At 38.7% G+C, this 21,717-nt stretch overlaps 1 protein-coding gene across 2 annotated transcripts; it reads left to right on the top strand.

The window, feature by feature from the left end:
• Positions 1 to 7,674: 7,674 nt before the first annotated feature.
• On the top strand, positions 7,675 to 21,592 carry LOC145498736 (UDP-N-acetylglucosamine--peptide N-acetylglucosaminyltransferase 110 kDa subunit-like). Of its 2 annotated transcripts, none has more exons than XM_081478666.1 (17): positions 7,675 to 7,832; positions 8,100 to 8,253; positions 8,384 to 8,627; positions 9,657 to 9,725; positions 12,252 to 12,368; positions 13,199 to 13,278; positions 13,373 to 13,462; positions 13,569 to 13,674; positions 15,370 to 15,510; positions 17,032 to 17,132; positions 17,305 to 17,458; positions 17,672 to 17,773; positions 18,163 to 18,342; positions 18,675 to 18,833; positions 19,175 to 19,390; positions 19,650 to 20,506; positions 20,926 to 21,592. In XM_081478666.1, the coding sequence occupies exons 1-17, from the start codon at positions 7,799 to 7,801 to the stop codon at positions 21,074 to 21,076; spliced, it is 2,955 nt and encodes a 984-aa protein (XP_081334792.1). In that variant the 5' UTR covers positions 7,675 to 7,798; the 3' UTR covers positions 21,077 to 21,592. The 2 variants fall into 2 exon arrangements, with proteins under 2 accessions (XP_081334792.1, XP_081334790.1); XM_081478664.1 differs by lacking the exon at positions 7,675 to 7,832 and adding an exon at positions 7,877 to 8,008.
• Positions 21,593 to 21,717: the final 125 nt, after the last annotated feature.

Here is a 21,717-nt window from a genome sequence, read left to right as displayed (position 1 = left end):
TCCTTTGTCCCTTTTTTAAGTGAAGAGGCTAAGTTAAGTCTTCATTTTCTCGTAAAAAAATAGTTTTTATTTCTATTTTCTGTGGAAAAAATATTAGTAATTTTCCAGGAAAATGCCAATAAAATGCTCGAATAATGCTTAATGCTTTTGCCTCACAAAAATGCTCGAAAAAATGCTAGCATGATGTACAAAAGCCTATTTGCTTTCCTCGTTATTTACTTCGCCTGGCTGGAGTTTACTCTCCTATTTCTCTTTTATTGCTCTTAATAAATCGAAGACAACCTCGTTCCCAGGGCTTTTCCCTTTGAAATTTCAAAGGGAAAAGTCCTGGGAACGAGATTGAATCGAAGGACAAGTGCGTCACCTGCAAATAACATCTTACAACTTATTCTCTGCTGGTAAATGTTGTGATTTGTTAGTGTCTTGCAAATCTGCGATTACCGTATTTACTCGAATAAGCGCGGCCCTCGAATAAGCACGGCCCTCGAATAAGCGTCACATTTGGGTTAAACAAGTTAATGAGCGCCGTTTCCGAATAAGCACCGCGGCCGGAATGCGGCCCTTATTCGAGGAATTCGGTGTAGCTAAAAATCCATTACAAAGCAAGTCTAACACAGAAGTTTTCTTTTTTATTATTATTATTTCACCAAAAGTGATGTACGGGGAATCGAAGTTGACCGAAGACGCCAATTGAAAAGTGCGCGAAGGGACGAATGGTGACAATAAAAAAGACATTTCAGTTCGTTACTGTTAAATTTTCTCCCAGATTGAAAATGTACCTTTAAATTAAAAGAAAAAAACTTCTTTTTCGCTTCATTTTTTAAATAAACGCCGCCCTCAAATAAGTGCGCCCTCGAATAAGCGCCGCATTTGTGGCTCGAAAAATTTAATAAGTCCCGCGGCGCTCATTCCAGTAAATACGGTATTTGCTTACAACAAACAAATGACTGTTCGCGTCTCAGACAGACCGACAGACAGACAGCCTTTATTTAATTAAGCGTGATTAAAATTAAAGCTCAGTAGCTTATGGGGTCGTGCAAAAAAACATAACAAAATTAAATTAAACTTCTTTTTTCATCTTAAATTTGTCGAAAAAAATGCACAAATAATTCATTTTGTTCATAAACTGCGGCGATACTTATATTCTGTTCAACCTTGCATTCTGTCCGTAATCATGATGAGATAACATAACTATTAGACTTAGCCAGGGTGAGCAGGGTCTCCACTAAAATAACGGGGGGGGGGTGGGGGGGGGAGAGAGAGTGGGGTAGGAGAGAGAGCATGCCAGTAGTTGCTTTGAAGTGCCATAGGAACAAACCAACCTCGATCCCAGGGATTTTTCCTTGAAATAACAACTGAAAAGCCCTGGGGACGAAAACTGCATGACTGAACGTTTGCCTAACGGTGAAATAATTCATAGGCAAGTTATTTCATCAAAACGTCATTTTCTATTCCATACCTCCAACCATTAATTGTTAATTGGAACTATTAATTGGCCACTGGTTAAGATTAGAATTAAAGATGCCTTGCCGAAAGTACGGCGCCCAAAATGTCATACAGAGATTTCCGATGATTTGTAAAATGCATGGGAACGATTGAGAAGAATTTTATCTTGAATACAATTTAAATTTATATTTCCTTGGGTGTTTTCAGTAGCCGCACCGCTCGGGCGCGCGCTAAGAATAACTGTCAGCCCATGGTCTCTTGGTCAGACCGATAAACGCTATTTCAGGGGAACAACAAATTCTTACTGTGAATCGGAATATAGTCAAGTACTATAAAGAAATACATTTTACAGTGTAGAACAGTATCGTCCCATCAAAGAAAAAATGGGAAAAGAAATCGGCTGCGGTTGCATGTTGAGAATTTTAAGACGCCACATTCAAGGAGCGTTTCAGCTAAAACTACAGGCGGTATATAAGGGTCCTTTTGTAAGGTCTGGCTTGTTGTGAAGAGCTGAGCTGAGCAGTTTACTTTGCAAGCTAACAAACTCTCTTCTTCAATGAATCATTACACCTTACAAAATGTAGTTCAAGATAATTTCTAAACAACTGATTTGTCTGATCCAATTTAATATGAATGGACAAGCCAAGCATCAGTGTAGATGCTCGTGCTCCGGCCAGTCTATAGCGTGATCATGAATCGAAGTTCGGTAACCCTCAGACTTCCCTCACAGTGGGTACTCATTTACAGGGTCCATGTTTATTAGCTAAGTCCGCGTCCTCACTACGCCGAAGCTGGAGCCCATGGGCTCCTGAAACGCAGCCTTATTTCAACGGTTAAGCCTACCGTCTACACTTATCTGTCACGAAAACGGAGCTTTTCGAAAACGCTCTTCGAATTCGAACCCAAGGAATTTGATAACAACGGCTTTTCGTGTTCGTGTGAACGGAAAACATTATGAAAACGGAGCTTTTCGAATTCGAAATCAATGGCGTCACGATAATTCTCTGACCGAGGTTTCCTCAAACACAAATCCAGAATGATCGATGATTGTTGCGTTTTTATATTAGTAGTGTGCACGGAAAACATTTGAAGCGTTTTCAGAGTGAAACTTCCGTTTTCAAATATAATTCCTCCAGCGTTGTGTGGACAGGGCGTAAGATTAAGTGTCTAGCCCAAGACACCCAGGAAACCGTGAATTGATTTCTAAATTTATCCGGGTACAGGGCTTTCTGTCCACAGGGCTTCTCAGTTGTTTTGCTGCCAATATTATTTTCCACTGATGACCGCTTGGTCAGCTAACAAGGCTCAAAACCAGTTTGAACGATTTTTTCTTGCTCTATGATCAAACGCAAGATAGCAGTTTTCAACCGCTCCGGGAAATTGAAATATTTATGCCCTCTTTTCTGTTCGGTAAATCAATGTACTTCAACATCGTCAGCCGTCTGGCCTTTTAAGGTAACAGTAGCACCACTGAGTTTTTCTTTTTTTATTTAGGGTGTGGTCAAATTACGAGGACGCAGTTGATGTCATTTTCGTTCGTAAGGCGAGGCAGAAGCGCAAAAGCCAAAAATAACAAAAAAAGGAATATGATATCAAACATCGAAAACGTGGAACTACCGATACTTAAATATGATGTCTCAAGAAGAGTAAGAATAAAAATAATGACAAATTACAAATTACACATATTACACTCGTATGACAGAACATCTGCGATTTCTTTCCTGTCGGCTTATTGTCCTGAGTTCTGGGAATTGTCGATTTTCTCTACAGTTGCATTTCACTTTCGTTGATTTAATTCTTTTTTTCTTTGATTTAAACTAATTAATCCCTTGAAGGTGTAAAAGATAATTTTCGTAAATTATCTTGTCAGCTGGCGTATTCTTTATTAATGGAACCCAAAACCAAAATATTAAATATAATCCTATGTCGACAAACTAATAACTGAAACAAAATCCCAACATGGCGTTATTAACAAGTATTTGACCACGGATGTAAATTGACCAAATTGCGACCAAAATTGAAAAACAATGGAAACAAATTTAACACTCGATGTAAAACAGATAATAAAATCGTTCTTTCTGAATAGGAAATTATGCTAACGTTATTTACTTAACCACAGTCACGATGGCGTATATTTAGAGGCTTTTCCCCGCCAAATGACCTCAGTTGTCGCATTCTTGGCGCAAATGTGACAAGAAGCTTTTAAGCTATCAATACATTATTTATAAAGTGCCTTCGCTTTTGGGAGAAAATGGCTTACATTGTCTCACATTTGGCTTTACACCCATACACCCAGCTGTCTCGTGGTGTGGGTTCAGAGAGAGAGCCGCTACGAAACTGAAAATAGTAAACAAATTAACTGGAATTAAAAAAGAAAATCCCGAAAAAAATCACTTTGACCTCATTTTTTTCCCGGCGGCGGAAGAGGCGACGCATTCCTTCACGTATACTAAACAGCTATGTAATCCATGCAATGTTTACCTACTCTTCAAAGGCTGCAAGAAATGGTTAGGTGCTGAATACACCACCAGTTTATTTTATGTTAATACCGTACGGTTTAAAATGACTCCCAAAATGTCAGCAGATTCGCTTTGGATTTGCGTAAATCAAGATAAACGTGTTTATTAATAACCCAGATCCCTAATACGGCCTGATTATCCACCGCTGTTGGGTTGACTCCTGGGGTTTTAGACAAACAGGGAATACCCTTGAACGGAAATTGTTATTGTATAAAATTGCACAGAACCAACCAGACGTTGGGTGGGGTTTCTAGACCACTTGGACCAAGTCAGTTAGACACATGCAAACTTCTATAGTTAAATTTCTCCTTGTGAACAGCTAGGAGTAAAGTTTTCCAGCACCAAACCTGTGCAGCTGCCATAAAATCAAATTGCTCAAATAGGAAGAGAAATAAATATAAGCATTTGAGGGAGCTGGACCTCACCAGACCCCAGTGAACTCTCAGCAGGAGTTGCGCTCCAGCCAATTGGTCCAGTCTTCCACAGCCTGCATTGTGGACGGAAATTTCCCTGTATAATGTAAATATCCCACAGCTGGGAGTGTCTGCCAAGTAGCTTATCCAAGATTCTGTAGCAAAAAGCACCAAAAGCGTTACATTTCCCCCTTGATGGGATGTTTAGTCTATTGCATCTAGGGCCCATAAATTTACATGAAATGCACAGGTCAAGGTGTCATACCTTGTGCAAGAGCCAGTGGCAGATCCAGACTTTGAGCTAAGGGGAGGGGGGGGGGGGGTCAGTTTTGATTTACTTGCCCTGCCGGCTTTTCTTCCTTCTGTCATTTCTTCTTTTTTCACCCAAAATAAGGAGGGGACCTGGGCCCCCTCCCCTAGACCCGCCACTGAGAGCTCGCAAAAGTTGATAAGTCCCTTATTTGGCTACCCTATGCAAAAGACTTTTTAAGCCCAGGAAGGAAATAAGTTGCTTTTAAAATAAACTTTTTAAATCTCCCTGCACCCTGAGAGTGCAGAAGCTCCATCACGGAGGAATCTTAGAGGTTCACCCTTTTGGATGAATTAACACTTGGATACCAAAGCAGCACCATCTATGTGAATGAACTGCTAGCTTAAAATTTATTCTTAACAAAATTACTATGGAATTTGTATTATTATGTAATACCATGTATTACTGTTATTTTTTTAAAACTACATTGAACCTCTAAACACAGTTAAAGAATAGTATTAATTGCATGTACTAAGAGTTATAGACTCTATTCATAAATGGCTGCCAATAGTAAATTCCTTTTAAGTATTCAAATTTACCCTTCTAACCTCGTTTTCAAGTTGATAATTCAAAAAAATTTTTACTCTCAACTTGTTTAGTGAGGCTTATTTTAATGTATAAAAAGGAATTTCAACTTGGCAGCCATTAATTTATGAATGGGATCTTTAGCTTGCACAATGCCCTGTAATATTTTGTAATACTCAGACATGATATTTATTATGTTTCAGGTAATATTACCAGTTCTTCTAGGAAAAAAAAAATATATATATTTAGTTGTTGTAAAATCTCCTGCTACCACCAAAATTAATGAAAACCCCCACAAGAAATTATCATAACACAAATTTCAAGGCAATTCTAATAGTCACATTTTGTTCATTCTGTGCAAACCTCTATTTTGTCACTACTGGAAGACATGATTGTCAGAAAAAGGTCCCATTTGATAATAGGGCCTAAAATTTCAGGCTTTACCAGAGCTGCATTATATTGTTAGCACTCACCCACCCGCTTTGATGTAAATGATACTGTCATTTCCTCAAGGTATGTTTTTTTACACCTCAAATCATTTCAACCAAATTTACTAAATTGGCACGAGTGTGTGGCATGTATCATATAGTTTCTTCATCATTTTCCTGTTACAAGAATAATCAAAGAGACTTCTCTAACGTAGACAATCAGTTCTGTCAGATTAAATTATGTGCATTGAACTGTTCAATTCTGATGGTCCCTCGAGGGCATCCTTGCCATTTTGTCAAAGGCACAAACAACGTCCACTTTCTGCACAATAACAAAAATCGGTGGATGGATAATCGGGATATTGTACATGCAAGCTAAGTTGTACATTCCAGAATACGCAATGGTGATTATAAAAGCTCTTAATCCCACGTTTTTAATATTATAAATAAATTTATTACAAAGCCAACTAAACTACTCAAAACCACGAGTTTCAAAAGTTCAATATTCAACTGTTTATTTTTAAATTGTGCAAAAATATTTTACTACAATTATGTTTGTCTATACCCAACGAAAGTGTAAGCGAATACATTAGCATCTTGTATTGTAAACCGCAGATCGGAAAGCGAGGTGGGTTTTGCTTCAAATAATTATGCGACGATCCGAGGCTTTACAAACAGTCAGCTATCCATCTAATTTCTCTATAAACGCACAACTTCTTCTAGGCAGAGGCAAACACAAATGAAGACATCAAAATTCTTGAGTAACATCAAACTTGCTAGTGGGTTTTAAATAATTTCCTGGGTCAACCTTTCTTCTCTTGCTCGATTGCTGAAACGAAAGAACACACAGGGTGTGTCAGAAAATATCATTAACACACTGCAGAAGGAAAGATTTCTCAAGTTTTAGGATGAGAATGCCTTTCCAACCGCAATGAAGTTATACAGGACTCGCGCTGTGCTAAGCAGCTCGAAACCTCCTCGAAAATAATGACTGCGGAATTTGAATAACGTGTCTCTTTCGACTTCAATTGCACGACACACCCCTTGGTAAGGAAATTGCAACTACGTGTTAGATTTTCTAGCCCTGATGGACGAAAATGTACAAAATACAGCCAAAATTATGTACAGCCAACTCACTTTCTTTCGTTGGGAGAGGATTTTTCTCCTGGGTCTCGGTGTGCTTCAACTTCCCTTTATCGAACTTGGTTACCTCGGACACGTCTGGTTTGTCACTCATTTTCGCTTAGAGCTGTGAAAAAATATCTTTATAAGAAACGGATGAATGAAGTTCGAAAGAAACACGTTGTCAGTGCAAACTAACGTAGGATTGACGTGGTTACCTTGAGAGAAATTCGCCGCACAACAGACAATGAACCGTTCGCTCTGGTCTCTTGACAAAGTAAAACCGCTCCAGATTCCTGCCGCTTGGCTCTTTATTCATTGGCCATGTCAATCAAACATGGAACACGTGATATCAAAGATGTCAAAAGGCCAGATGTCAGCTGAGACAAGAAGAATTCCTAAAATGGATTCACGGAACGTCCTCATATAAAGGTGTCTTGTTTGTCACGACTTCGATCTAAAAAACACAATTTCTTCGCTGTAAGAAGTAAGGAGACTTTCTTAGCCGGAGTAAACAAAAGTTTTGACTTCAGATTCAAATTTCCTAAAAAATGGTTTTAAAATAGGTGGGAAACATTGCTCTGCTATGAAAAGTTTGTTGAAAGAATTTGCATTTATGATCGGAAACTTTCGTGATATTTTCACACAATTTTCCCAAATGAATTATTAATTTAAGAAAAAAAGTTATCTAAACCTTGAATGTAGATTAGCCGATTCAGTTAGTTCTTTCAACGGCACAATATGACATGATTCTGGACACGAAATTCCCACTTTTTGAATGACGAAAAACTATTTTCTCTTTTTCTTTCAACCTGTCACCCACGTGGGTTGTCAAGCAAAACTTAAAATTACGTCATCGGGTGAACGAGCATTACGAGTAGCAGGAATTTCGATATTGATCACAGCAATTATCGAGTTTGTTCCTGTCAAGGATGCGTCATTTGGCGAAGTATTGCCAGTTGGCAGTTATTTGAATCTTAACCATCTGAGATGAATGGGAATTTAATGTTTTAAACCTTTCTTTGGACCGAAATTATGAAATTTCAACCAGAGGCGCTTCATTATGGCGGTGAGTCTTTCCTTTGCGTGTGCGCACATGACGTCGCGTTTATGCATACAATAATACACGCCATCTTTCTTCATGCCCTCGTTTTCTTATTTCAATCTCGAAGGGGACACTTTTGTGTTTCTCTGCCTCTCTTTTTATCGTCATGGTCATGGGAACGACCATTCTTGACGATGCTGGTTAGAAAATGTCGTTTCGTGAACTTGTTGTTTGGTGAACTAAGTTCATTGTTGTCTGACCATAACCCATTCTCTCTCTCTCGTTCAACAGCCACTCTGGCGGAGTTGGCTCATCGCGAATACCAGGCAGGGAGCTATGATCGCGCCGAACAAATCTGTATGCAGTTGTGGAGACAACAACCCGAGAACACCGGAGTTTTACTTCTTTTATCATCGATACACTTTCAATGCCGTCGATTAGACCGGTAAACCAGATCAATATTCTGTTGTTGTAATGTTTTGCGCTCGCAATCCAAAAGTGTTTCATGTCTTTATGACGTAGGTTTTGGCGAAAAATGCTTTAATGTGATGTACTCCATTCTTTCTTTCTTCTAGATCGGCTCATTTTAGTACGCTAGCCATAAAACAAAACCCAGTTCTTGCCGAGGCCTACTCTAACTTAGGCAATGTCTTCAAAGAGCGAGGTCAGCTGAAAGACGCGTTGGACAACTATCGCCATGCTGTAAAGTTAAAACCGGATTTCATCGATGGCTACATCAACTTGGCTGCGGCATTAGTAGCTGCTGGCGATTTAGAAGGGGCAGTTAATGCTTATGCCACGGCACTGCAGTACAACCCGGTACGAGTTTGCGAGTAATCCGTACTTTGCCCGTCATGTTTGTTTGCACTAAATGACGCGATGTTTAGATACGAATCTCTCTGGAGGTTTGTAACTGTCGTTTTCTCAGCTGTGTTTCACAACTCAAGAAAACAGATTTGTGCGCAGTTTCTACCTTGTTTGTTGTCGCGGATTTTCGTGGTGAAATTGATTTCTAGTTGAATTTTCTTTCGTTCATTAACCTTCGATGCCTCTATTGTTTTGTGCAAACAAATTTATTCTAATGTCAGTTGTGTCGCGAAGAAACGTGTTTCTCGTTGATGCACTACGGATATGTTTCGACAGCTTCGAGCACAGTGTACAATATTTCCTAATTGGTACCACGGTATTATGAAATTCCTCCCATGCTAGTATGTTCTGAGACGTTTCTGATTGACGCGTGAAATGTGAAATAAGTCAATTCTCTTGTATCGCGTTTTTGTTTCCCTTTGAATGATAAGTGGAAACAGTCTCCCACATTGCGATTTCAGTAAGTACATGTAGATTCGGTTATATTTGGCCTGGTTTTTGCCTGTGAGAGAAATCTAAAAAAGTAATATTTGGCTTGGTCGAAATGAATGGCATGTACTTGAATAATACGAGATAGGAACCGCCTGCTTGATATTTCCTTGATACAGATTGACTGTCTGTCAATGGCTTGGCATAATTTCAATTTTTATTGGCCTTCACATGCGTTTGACCGCATTTTATTAATATTCCAGTGGTTCATCCATTCAATTTAGTTTTACAAGCAATCATTATGTGCAAAAATGGCTAAGAATAAAGATTGAAGGGTAAAAAAGATTTAAAAAGATTGAAAAAAATGGAGTGTAAAATGAATGGTTAAAAAAAAATGTGTCAGACTGACAGGGAAAAAATGGAATAAGAGTGGGACAACGCCAATACCTCTTTCTAGTTCAGCCTTGTGAAAATCAAGTATTAAACAATTAAAAGTTACTTTGCTTTTAGTCATCATATTGACGTTTACATGTATGTAATTTATGTCACTAGGATCTATACTGCGTGAGAAGCGATCTGGGAAACTTGTTGAAGGCTCTTGGTAGACTAGAAGAGGCTAAGGTATAGTAAATGTTGTATGACTAACCAAGGACTGACATTTATGTTCAAGGCAGTCTTATCTGGACTTGACTGTAAATGTTTCCTTTGCAAGGTTTGCGTGACACAGGGAATAACTTTCTCTGATGCAATAAATATCAGTTGGGGTGGACTGAAGTTCTGCATAAAATGCTCTTGTCAACTAGGCACCGATGGCTTGTTGAAACAGGTATCTGCGCCGTAGGTTGAGAATTGTGCACCTCAGCTGATTTTTATTTTGAAGATGTAGTTGACATTACCGTGTCAACACTTAAATTCCCAAGAATGTTGAACAACTAATTTCTCCTTACAGCAGGGCGGTGCTTTCAGTTAGAGAAATTGCGTTTTTGTTTACCTCTAAATTCTCATAAGTATTATGATAAAAAATTTAAGACACTCGGTAAGGAGAGTTGCTATTTCAATCTTGGGATTAAGAGTTAAGGGAATAGTCTTCAGCTGTGTGTGCTCCATGTTCACTTTATACATACTGTACTGTAGTGGAATTCTGAATGCATGAGAGTGACTTTCAAGAAGCTCTGCAGTTAACCTATGTTTTACAAGCTTTTTTTCTTTTGAAATAAATCTTTGATTTACATTACTTTTTAACCAGTTTAACTGCGGCAAGCATGTTGAAATAGTTGATTGGATTGTTTTGCATTGTATTCAATTGCTTTGTTTAGAATTTTGCAAGTTTTTTCATTATTTTATTTCAACACCTTTGAACAGAATTGAAATTACTACTGTGCTAATGCAGGGTTATTGGAAATACTCTCATAACATGTTAAATTTGATTGGGAGAGGGTAAGGGGGTAGGGTTTGTTTGGTTCTAGTATTTTATAATGAGCTCTGTTGTTTGGGAGGTATTCAAGACCAACATGTTTGTGCAAATTTGTTTGGACTGCATACTAGTGTATTGACTTTGTAAGAGGAAGAATTTGGCCGTATACAGTCTCCTCCTTGGCTCTTGGTCTGGTACTTTCACTAAACTTATTGAGATGTCAGATTCTGTTGGCTGGCAAAAATTTCCAAACAAAGGCACAGTTGTGTTGGTTAGCTTTGCAGAGTACCGGTGATCAGCAGTTGGTCCTCGATACGTTGTTTCTTGATCCCTAACATTCAATCTTCCCTTGTTTTCCCCTTTTATTTATCTCTCCCAGTAAACTTATACAGGGTACGTACGGTCTTGATGGAGTACACCGGCTGAAGGGAAACCATTTGCAGAAAGATGAACTTCTCAAAGCACGACTTTGGCCCTTTCCCATACTTGCTTTCCCTGTCTACCATGCTTGCCCAGTTTGCTGTTACAGACTTCTCAAGCAAAAATAGGAGTTGCAAGTCAGCTTTTCATCTTACAAACTAGTTCTTCCATTCAAAATGTCTCGGTTAAAACACATCAGGAAAAAAAACAGTTTGGTTGTATTCTGATTGCAAGTAGTTGTTTGGCAAAATTGTCAGTAAATGAAGCGTTGCCCTGAAAACTCCTGTTTCTGGCTTGAGTTGGCTGCTTGCATCCTTTTCTCTTGGTCATGTGGTTGATCTCATACCTTGGAAGAAAGAAAAACGACAGTTTATCCATTCAACACCTTGTCCCAATTAGTACGAACTCTCTGTTGCCTTTGTTGCACAATTTCTGATTGAAAGCGTAGCTGTACGTAGCATGGTTGGGAAAAGGTTTGGCAATGGTGACAAATTTGAACAGCTTTTTCTCGCAGTTTTGTGTGGAGAACGAATGTCTTGCCTTGTCTCCTCACAGTAATGAAGCTTTAAGCTTTGTTGAAATAGATTCATGTGCCCAGTTATTGAGCATCTCACTGCTTTCATTTGAAACAAATGCACAGTTATATCAAGTGCAAGCAGTGTAAATTGCAATCACTGGACATTTTGGGTTCTGTTTTTGCAGAGGTAAAGGAAGTTGTAAACTAACATTTTGACACAGAACTGAGTGAGATTTTAATCTGTTTGCCAGTGTGGCTAAGTTTAAAGTTGTGTTGACTGTTGCCATGAACAACTAGTCTGTAGACAAATTTATTATCTTCTGTTTTGGAATATCATTTTGATACGCACTTGTGTCACAATGTTACTTCTTTGATCTCTATTTACTATCTGCGCTGAGGCAAGTCAAGATTGTTTTTCTCTTGCACATGCTCTCTGAAGGCAACCGTGTGCTTTCTACAAAGGGACAAGGTGTTCTGTGAACTAATGGAAACTATAATCTAGCATTGCATTTCAGCCAAGAAAGGACAAAACAAGAGCCCAACAAAACTGTTGGTGAAAAATGTCGGAATAATATTGCGTTGTTACAAAGGATGAGAACAAAACCATGATTGTCTCTTTTTGCTCTCTGCTATTGCAATCTGTTTTGCTTGTGTTCGTGTATTTCTTGTTTTTGCTTTGAATTTTTTCTTGCTCTCTGCTGTTACTCTTGCTGCCCGCTGCTTTCTTATTGCTTGCTGTGCCTTTCCCGGCATTTTGTGCTGTCCCCGTTTTTGCTGCTCATGTTTAAATTGAAAGGCGTGCTACTTGAAAGCGATAGAAACGCAGCCCAGTTTTGCAGTGGCTTGGAGTAACCTTGGCTGTGTCTTCAACGCTCAAGGAGAGATCTGGTTGGCCATTCATCACTTTGAGAAGGTAAAAAGTTGTAAAAAATATGGTTTCTTAGTTGTAAATGTTCATAGTTAAATTGTTGTGATCTAGATTAGTTTGTGCACAAGTTGCACACGTAAGGCTGATTTGACAAGAATTTGCTGGGTGCAATGAGTGAACCAGTAAACGTTTTAAACAAACTCTCAAGAAAATTCTTGCAGTACAATTTAATTGGTGTGCAGTTTCAGTGATTCTTGCTGAAAACAGAATATTGTGTCTTACAAGAACATACAGTGAAAATCCATGTGTAAGAACCTGCTGGCAGAAATTTGCCATTAGAAGACCAAAAAATATAAGAACCTGTTTAGCCAAGCAAGATCAAGCAGGTTCTTCTATGTGGGTTACAGTTATTTTAACCAAGAAGTGTAACTTTGAGATTGCAAATGTATGTTTCAAGAAGATACATAACACAGTTGTGAATAAATACTGTATATTAAAGGATCAAACCCAAGTTTATTTACTTTAATTACTGGTAATCAACAACTATATCTCCTTCATGGAAATTAAGAACCTAATTAAGAACTTACCTAGCCTAAAATGCTGATAACTAACCCAGAATACAAGAACCTAAAATGTATGCTCTGACATGCAAGTTTTTACTGTAGTTGACAGGCAAATTACATTGTACTCATCCAATGCCTTGACAAAGATTCTTAGAACTCAGCTGAAAAAGAACTAATCCTGAATTAATTTTGTCTGTCAAAGATCTGTCAACAGTAACTTACACAATAAAAGAACAGCTATGTAATAATTTCACACTTATAATTTAACCCACAATATTGATTTATCTTTTGAATCTCTTTCTCTCATTGAAGGCTGTCCAGTTGGATCAAAACTTTCTTGATGCCTATATCAACCTTGGAAATGTCTTAAAAGAGGCAAGGATTTTTGACAGGTTGGTGTTTTATTGACAAAAGAATTTAATTTGTGCTTAAATTATTATCCATGGAAATATCATTGGCTTACTTTTTCCTCTTTTGTTATTTCAGAGCTGTTGCTGCATACCTACGAGCCTTAAACTTGAGCCCCAATCATGCCGTTGTCCACGGAAACTTGGCCTGTGTCTATTATGAACAAGGGTGAGCTTAACAGGCAGTGATTTGAGGTGTTGTAATATTCATTTGTCTAATGGAAGATTTTAAGTGCTTGGTTATGATAATGATCTGTTTCATCTTGTTCTTGCAGACTTATTGACTTGGCAGTTGACACGTACAGAAGGGCAATTGAACTTCAACCAAACTTCCCAGATGCCTATTGTAATCTTGCAAATGCTTTGAAGGAACAAGGAAAGGTTAGCAATCATCTTAATTCCCTTTGAGTTAAAAACCCATTGATGCAAATTTTTGAATTGCTGCAATAAAATGACTTTACATGTCCTTGCATTTCACAGAATGAAGTAATATTGGGTGGTGTGCCAAATGTTGTTATTTTACCTTTTTAGTGCAGAGTGCACTATTGGGATGGTTGTGGGAGCTTCCTGCCACTAAGGCGCTATGGCGCTATGGCCCTATGGCGCTAAGGTGTAAACTTTAATGTTTGTTTAATTAATTAATTTCAATTAATTTATTAGTCTAGAGGTAAGGAAGTGGTGGGGGTGGGGTGGGAAAGGTACATGTGTACTCTACGCAAAACGCGTTTCATCGCCGTCAGTTAGGTATGATCATCACGAAGCTATATATTTGTTTGAGGTAACCCCTTGCTCTCCTTGTGGACCATTCTCTTTAGAACAAAACTAATTTGCTCTAAAAGCATGCATGGATTAGTTAGCATTCGTGGCTTCTACATTAGGTGGAGGATACATTGCATACGGAATCACGTACAAATGTTGAGTGGTTTTCCTTATGGTAGAACTCAACATGTAAGACGCATGTGTTCTAGCATTGTTAGTGTTATACACTATCTTTCCATGTGGTATTTTAAATGTCATGTCTTGTGACCAAGGACGGCAGTTATTTTTCAGGTAGCGCCAATTGTCCCTTTTTATTGCAAAAGTGAAACGTTACTGTGGCTGCGTAGCTTTTAGAATTACACACAGGCCGGTTCAACAAATATCATCTGCTGTTTTCAATCTACAATAGTGTGCTTCTCAGGGTTCAGATGTATTGCTTCTCCTTAGCGGCTTGTTTATTTCTTGCCTTAATTGTGTCTGTAAGAAAGACCAGAAAGTTCTCAAGTTAGTGGCTTTAATACTCTGCAAATTGTAAATTTGTGACAAAAGAAACCAGGAAAGTGCTCAAATATTGCTGCAGACTCCATGACACCTAATGACAAGCGCAAATTAATTTAATCAGTCTTTGAGGAGACTCGTTCATATCAACCAAGTAGCGCTGTTTATTTTCAATACTTTTCGTTGAAACGCTTCTCAGCCATCAATATCGTTGTGTGTTAATTGTGAATTGTTTTATTGTTGACAACAAAGGTGGCAACAGAAAAAGAAAGTGGTATTTCGTGACTATTTGATAATTAAATTAGTTCTTGTTCATCGGTAAAAATTTGCATTTTTAGTAAAACAACATTGTTTCTGTTCCGTTTCTTCGTCACTACATCAGATATTTAACGTTCTTTCATTTATCTCCAAAAAACAAGCGCATCTTCCGTGTGTTGGAGAAAACAAGGGTTTCATATTACATGCCTTTGTGAGGAAAACAAAAGTATTAAGTTACAAAGTTGGTGTGAAGAGCTAAATTGTCACGTTTGCTGCTTCAACGTATTATTGAATTTAAAATGAACGAAAATCAACGTAAACACCAGTAGTAATTAATTTATATGTAATTTTTGGACCTTGGTTGAAAATACAACCTTGAAACATACACTCTGCAAAGGGGAAAAGCCCTAGCAGACTACCAAGGTAGACACAAACCGGAAGTGAACCGAGCAGGGGTGAGTACTTATGGAACTACCGTGCCAGAGCTATCAATTGTGCTCTGCACTATCTGAGATTGTCTCACTAGTTTTAATTGCTAATCGTGGTGTATTTTTCCCACAGGTATCTGAAGCAGAAGAGTGCTACAACACTGCTTTGAGATTATGTCCTACCCACGCAGATTCCCTCAACAACCTAGCGAACATCAAGAGAGAGCAAGGAAAGATCGAGGAGTCTGTCAGGCTGTACTGCAAAGCTTTAGAGGTATGTCTGTAATTTGTTTGCCTTTTAAAGTGGTACTACAATGAAATTGTTACCCCTTGATTTTTTAGGTGTATCACATAAAATTCCATGAAAGAATAAAAACGCCGTTTATGGTTTGCAACTATCTGCATTAGTTCCGGAGATATTTAAGTTTGAAAAATGTGAAAAATATGCAAATGAGATGACTGATGACGTCATACACTTAACCCAATACTATATCAAGTAAATAAATAGACCTATCTTGGCCAATTTGCAGCGCAGACTATTGAAACTTGGTAGGCTAACAGTTCTTCAGGAAACACACCTACGGCTATAAATAATTCTGTTCCCATGGCAACTCACTCTTTTCCAGTCCCCACCCACTTGATTTCAATATGTTAGTGATTTTCAGCTCGAAAAGTGTTAAATGAGGCCACAAATTCGAGCTAACATTTATATGCTTGCTGGATCATGCATATGAGGCACCATTTGCAAATATCAAAATGGAGTGGCAAAGGTAGCCAGAAATGACGTTAATATTGGGAAAGTCTGGAAGCCAGTACGTTGCCATGATGATATAACTGTTAAGCTTGTATTGTGGAGCACATTTAAAAGAATCTTACAGCAAAGAATCAAACATTTCTGATAGAAATTGGATGAGATATCTTTTTTCATCATATTTGATCAAAATGTGGTTGAGTGTCTGATGTCATCACTTGGGTAAGTTGTGTATTTTAAAAACTTGAATATCTCTAGAACGAAAGGAGATATTTGAAAATAGTTAACAGCATTTTTCTTCTCATACAGGCTACGTAAGGTGTCTCCATAGGGTAATCATTTATGGCATTGTGCGTGCAAGTGTCATGTTTTGAATACCGTTTTTGCATTCGTTTTTACACCTAGTCCTCTCAAACTTATTACATGTAATAAGCAATGGTTAAATAGTATTTTGCTATCATCTCTGTTAAAATTTTGGGATTTAGTCTTAAATTATAAATGCCCAAACAAATCTGTTTTTTACTGTTTTTATGGCTTTATTTGTGATTTTCATGAAAATCCTTCGGTGAAATCTTCCAAAATTTTTACATGACATAACTTCCAGTGGGATACGAATTTTACACATGAAAAAAGTAGGGTTTGTAAAGGCAGTTCTTTCGATATTTTCAAATTAATGTCTTTTACCGCTGCAAAAAATCTAGTCTTATAGATTTCCCTGAAAAACGAGCTCTGACTAAAATAAAATATTTACTACCAATCTGCCAAATTTAACGGAATTTCACTGAAGGAAATGCAAGAAAATTCATTGTCAGTTTTGCTTTTCATGCTCATGTTGATGTAATAAAATATCGAAAAACACTGACGTTTTCCCTTGAGTGCATGCAGATTACTTCCTCAGCGCTCGTGCGATCATAAAACTATAGCAAGCCACCTTAATTATGTTTTAAAATGGCTTCGATAGGAAAGATGCGATTTTCATCATAGTACCACTTTAAGTAAATTAAGTTTTAAAATAAAACTGATTTGCTGTAACTCGTCCTGTAGATATTTCCTGAATTTGCTGCGGCTCACTCAAATCTTGCAAGTGTTCTTCAACAACAGGGGAAACTTCATGAAGCACTACTGCATTACAAAGAAGCCATCAGGTAAAACAATTTAGTTTTTTCTGTTTTTTTTTTTCTCTGTTTTATAAAGATTTCTCTTGACGTAGTCCTTAGTCCTTAGACCTTAGCTGGAGCACAAGCGATCCAAACCTTGTTCTTCTTTCCATGTAGGACATTCTGATTAATTTCAATCAATGTTGTAATCCTTTCATAGGATTCATCCTACATTTGCTGACGCCTATTCTAACATGGGAAACACACTCAAAGAAATGCAAGACATTCAGGGAGCCATTCAGTGTTACACAAGAGCTATACAGATCAACCCAGCATTTGCTGATGCTCACAGTAACCTAGCATCTGTTCATAAGGTGAGCTGATCTTTTTAAACCGTACTGATTTGATAAGTATCTTGTCTTTTTGTTGTTGTTTAGTTGGCCAGTGATAGGTTTGTGAGTTAATAAAGGAACACAATGTAGCAAAATGATATTGTAAACATTTGGCAGGTTGCTTTACCACTTTCTTTTGGAACAAAAATTATTGCATACAATGTTGACCTTCCATTTTGTTCTTGTCACCATTAGGATTCTGGTAACATTCCTGAGGCAATACAGTCCTACAGGACAGCATTAAAGTTAAAGCCAAGCTTTCCCGATGCATACTGTAACCTTGCACATTGCTTACAGGTAACCTGTGTACACTGCACTGTGATAACACAAAAAAAATCTATGCATTTGTATGTCCTTCTGTCTGTTAAGCAGAGGATGTCTGTGCAGTGCAGTTGGATTTGCAACATATTATATAGCACATAGTGCTACTTAAGGCCTCGTGAATCAGATGCCAAAACAAGAGTTAATGCCTGCAAGATGTAGTTTAGTTATAAATAAGGGTGTAAAGACATGAATGATCATTGCAGTTACATGTATGTTCACAACCTAAGCAGCAGTGAAATTAAAGACTGAAAAAAAATCAGGCTTGAATGGGATCTTTCATACATTCACTTACAAATAAGGGTGCACTTTACAAGTTTATGACAAAAAATTTGTATTTATAAGTTTGTTTTGTTTTCTGACAGATAATCTGTGACTGGACAGATTATGAGTCGCGCATGAAGAAACTAGTGTCTATTGTGGCAGACCAGTTGGAAAACAATCGACTGCCATCTGTGCACCCTCATCACAGTATGCTGTATCCACTTACACACAAAATGAGAAGAGACATTGCTAACAGACACGGAAATCTATGTGTTGAAAAGGTATTCTTACACTAGTAGCTTATGTTTGAAGACATTCTTAGAGCAGTTTTCAACTGAGTGTCGAAAGGAATCAGGCAACTACTTTGGTTTTGGTTTTGGTTTTACTACGGTTTGAGATTGGTTGAGTAGTCTAATTGGTAAGTAATTGGTTTGGTTTTAGTTTTACAAGTAGGTACACTCAATTGAAAACCACTCTATAGCTGATGTGTTATTTGTTTTGTTTTATCAGTCAGCTGCATGTTGCTTTCATAGTTGGTTTGGATTGGTTCATGAAGGGAAAAAAGTAAAGTGGAAGGAATTTTTAACCCTACCTTGTGTGTGTTTTTTTTAAGGTTGCTCTTTTACACAAGCCACCATACTCGTATCCCAAGTCGTTGAAGGAAAGTGGTGGAAGATTGAGAATAGGCTACGTTTCCAGTGATTTTGGAAATCATCCTACCTCGCATCTGATGCAAAGTGTTCCTGGATTTCATGACAGTAGTAGAGTTGAGGTTGGTAACTTGGTGTTCATTCTCCAAGAGTTCTGTGTAGAGTCTGTTACAAATATGGTTTCCTGTTCTTCCTTATTCAACCCAGAAAACTCTCTGCAGAGATTCACGAGACAAGTAGTTGTACCCTTCGCTGTTGAATTTGCATTTAATTAAGGATCTCTGCAGTTGAAATGAATTGTTGTCTTACATTACTTTAGCCCGAAATGCCAGTCAGTCCCGCCCTCAGCCTAATTCCCTGTCCGTCTCCCAGGGATTAGGCTATGGGCAAGAGATGGCTAACATTTCAGACTAGCATTATTTATAGGTGTTATTTCCCGCTCATGTACTTTGTTCATCTTCAGATCTTTTGCTACGCTCTGACGGCTGATGATGGCACCAGTTTCAGAAGGAAGATTGAGGGAGATTCAGAGCATTTCGTTGATCTATCTTCTATCCCTTGCCACGGAGAAGCTGCTGATCGTATTAATGCTGATGGCATTCATGTGCTTGTCAACATGAATGGTTATACGAAAGGAGCCAGAAATGAAATATTTGCACTTCGCCCTGCTCCAGTCCAGGTAAAAGAAAAAAAACTTGCGTTAGGGTTCTGTAATCACTTTAAACAGAATTGTTTGTCGAGGCAGGAGACAATTTATCCTTGAGGTGTATAATTATATAGAATCAGCTCGAAAAGTGGTTTTCATTCTTACTTATGGTGGCAGAAATGTGTTCCTTCAAATAATGAGCAGTTTGTTCAAACGTGCATACATGTTGTTTGGAGTGAATGCGAGGTTGTAGACTGTGGCCTTATTCCACTTGTTCTTGCTCCACCTGCAGGTAATGTGGCTGGGATATCCAGGCACAAGTGGTGCTCCTTACATGGACTACATCATCACAGATGAAGTTACCTCACCCCTGGAACTCGCCGATCAGTACTCTGAGAAGCTCGCATACATGCCACACACGTTCTTTGTTGGTGATCACAAACAGATGTTTCCACACCTTATACAATACCTGAGAGCCTCCAGTAACCAAGTCATCGCTGAGGTGACGCAAAACGGACTGGTACCGGCTCATGCTGCTGCTGTGCTGCTGGACGATGAGAAGAACGATCCAAACCTCGCTCCTAAAGTCGGCGCGCTGATCGAGGAGAAGAAGAAAGAGTACTCCGGTTGCAAGGACAGCGGTGAGCGCATCCCGTCAACCGTACCCATAATCACGCGCTCTCATTACGGCCTGCCAGAGACGGCCACCGTGTACTGCAACTTTAACCAGTTGTACAAGATCGACCCACCGACATTGCGCAGCTGGGTGAATATCCTCAAACACGTCCCCAACTCCGTGCTGTGGTTACTGAGATTTCCTGCTGTAGGGGAACCGAACCTCAAGGCACAGGCCATGGCTATGGGACTGTCCCAAGAGCGTATTGTCTTCTCGCCAGTCGCACCTAAGGAAGAGCATGTGCGTCGCGGCCAACTGGCTGACGTCTGTCTGGACACCCCACTGTGCAATGGTCACACAACAGGGATGGATGTCCTGTGGGCCGGCTGTCCTATGGTGACCCTTCCGCTTGAAACGTTAGCTTCTCGAGTAGCCTCTTCTCAGCTGTCAGCTCTTGGCTGTCCGGAGCTTGTGGCAAGAAATCGAGAAGATTACGAAAACATCGCTATCAGACTCGGAAACGATGCGAACTAGTAAGTGCTTTGTACGAGGAAGCACTGTAATAAGTATTAATTTATTCTCACCAGGAAGGTCCCGTGCTACAAGCATTAACCCGAGAAAGAACGGCTTTTTGTCCTCTTTAATGGGTTTTTAATAGGTGTTGATAGTGTAAAGAAGCTCAATCACAGCGTTTTGAGTTATTTCGTCCACGTCCAAAATAACCTTTAAATTGAAGGAAACCTGAAAATAACAGCTTACTAACAACGAAAAACACTACAGAGATAATAATAAACCATAAAGGAACAAGGATGGTTAAGGATATACAAGATTAACACGGATAACAAAAGACGAACTTGAAAAATTTAGGTCTAACTTTGAAGATGCGCGTACCGTGAGGTAGCTCCTTAAGCATGCAGCAGTAGCGTAGACGTTTTCTTTTCTCTATTTTCAGCCTAAAAAGAGTGAAGGATAAAGTCTGGAACGCTCGCCTTCGCAGTCCGCTCTTCAACACGAGGCAGTATACCCACAGCCTTGAAGGTCTTCTGCTCAAAGTCTGGAGAAGATACGAAAATGGACTGGAGCCTGATCATGTTACTTCCTGAATGCCAGGAATGGTTTATTTCGCCCAGTATTTGGATACTGACAATCGCCGCAGCCGCTGATCGCTGTTGATGCAACAGAGTCGAGCTCATGTGCTGTAACGGTCACTCTTCAGTGATGTAATCACGAAGAACTTTTTAAAATTCAGGCGTGGACAGCCTACTCGACAGGGGAAAATTGAGTCTTAATACGAGTCAGTACTTGCGTCGCCAATTAAGACTTGCGGCTGACAAAATTGTGTTTTATTTTGGTTTGGTTTTGTTTTTGGTTGACCAGGCAGAAAAGATCGTAGGTTTCTGATAAGTTAAGAGGTAAAATGTCGTATAGCGTTCAAAGAAATTTGTAAATATTTAGAGTAAAATTAATGACGTTCGTTCGTTCGTCGCTTGTTTAGCTTTTGAGTTTTAGATAAAGTAGAAACATCTTCCTTGGTCAACACGTTAACACGGAGCTTGAAAGGGAAAAAACTGAAAACAACAAATTTTATGTATTAAATGGTTCACTGAAAAATGAATGTTGTGGTGATCTTAATATGCCTTGGAAGCGGTATCTTTATCACTGTTTTTTTAATGTTTTGTTAACGTTTCCCACTTCCGAAAGTTATCAGTGCTGTGTTTTTTCCCTGTCTGAATCTCAACGCACT

This window comes from Orbicella franksi, chromosome 9 (assembly GCF_964199315.1).
Source record: "Orbicella franksi chromosome 9, jaOrbFran1.1, whole genome shotgun sequence".
Taxonomy (NCBI): Eukaryota; Metazoa; Cnidaria; class Anthozoa; order Scleractinia; family Merulinidae; genus Orbicella; species Orbicella franksi.
This window is presented reverse-complemented; position numbering and strand designations above follow the sequence as displayed.

Coding starts and splice junctions, on each gene's coding strand:
- LOC145498736 (XM_081478666.1), top strand. CDS start 7,799: ATGAAATTTCAACCAGAGGCGCTTCATTATGGCG. Junction 15,511..17,031: donor TGTACTGCAAAGCTTTAGAG/GTATGTCTGTAA, acceptor CTCGTCCTGTAG/ATATTTCCTGAATTTGCTGC. Junction 17,133..17,304: donor CATTACAAAGAAGCCATCAG/GTAAAACAATTT, acceptor ATCCTTTCATAG/GATTCATCCTACATTTGCTG.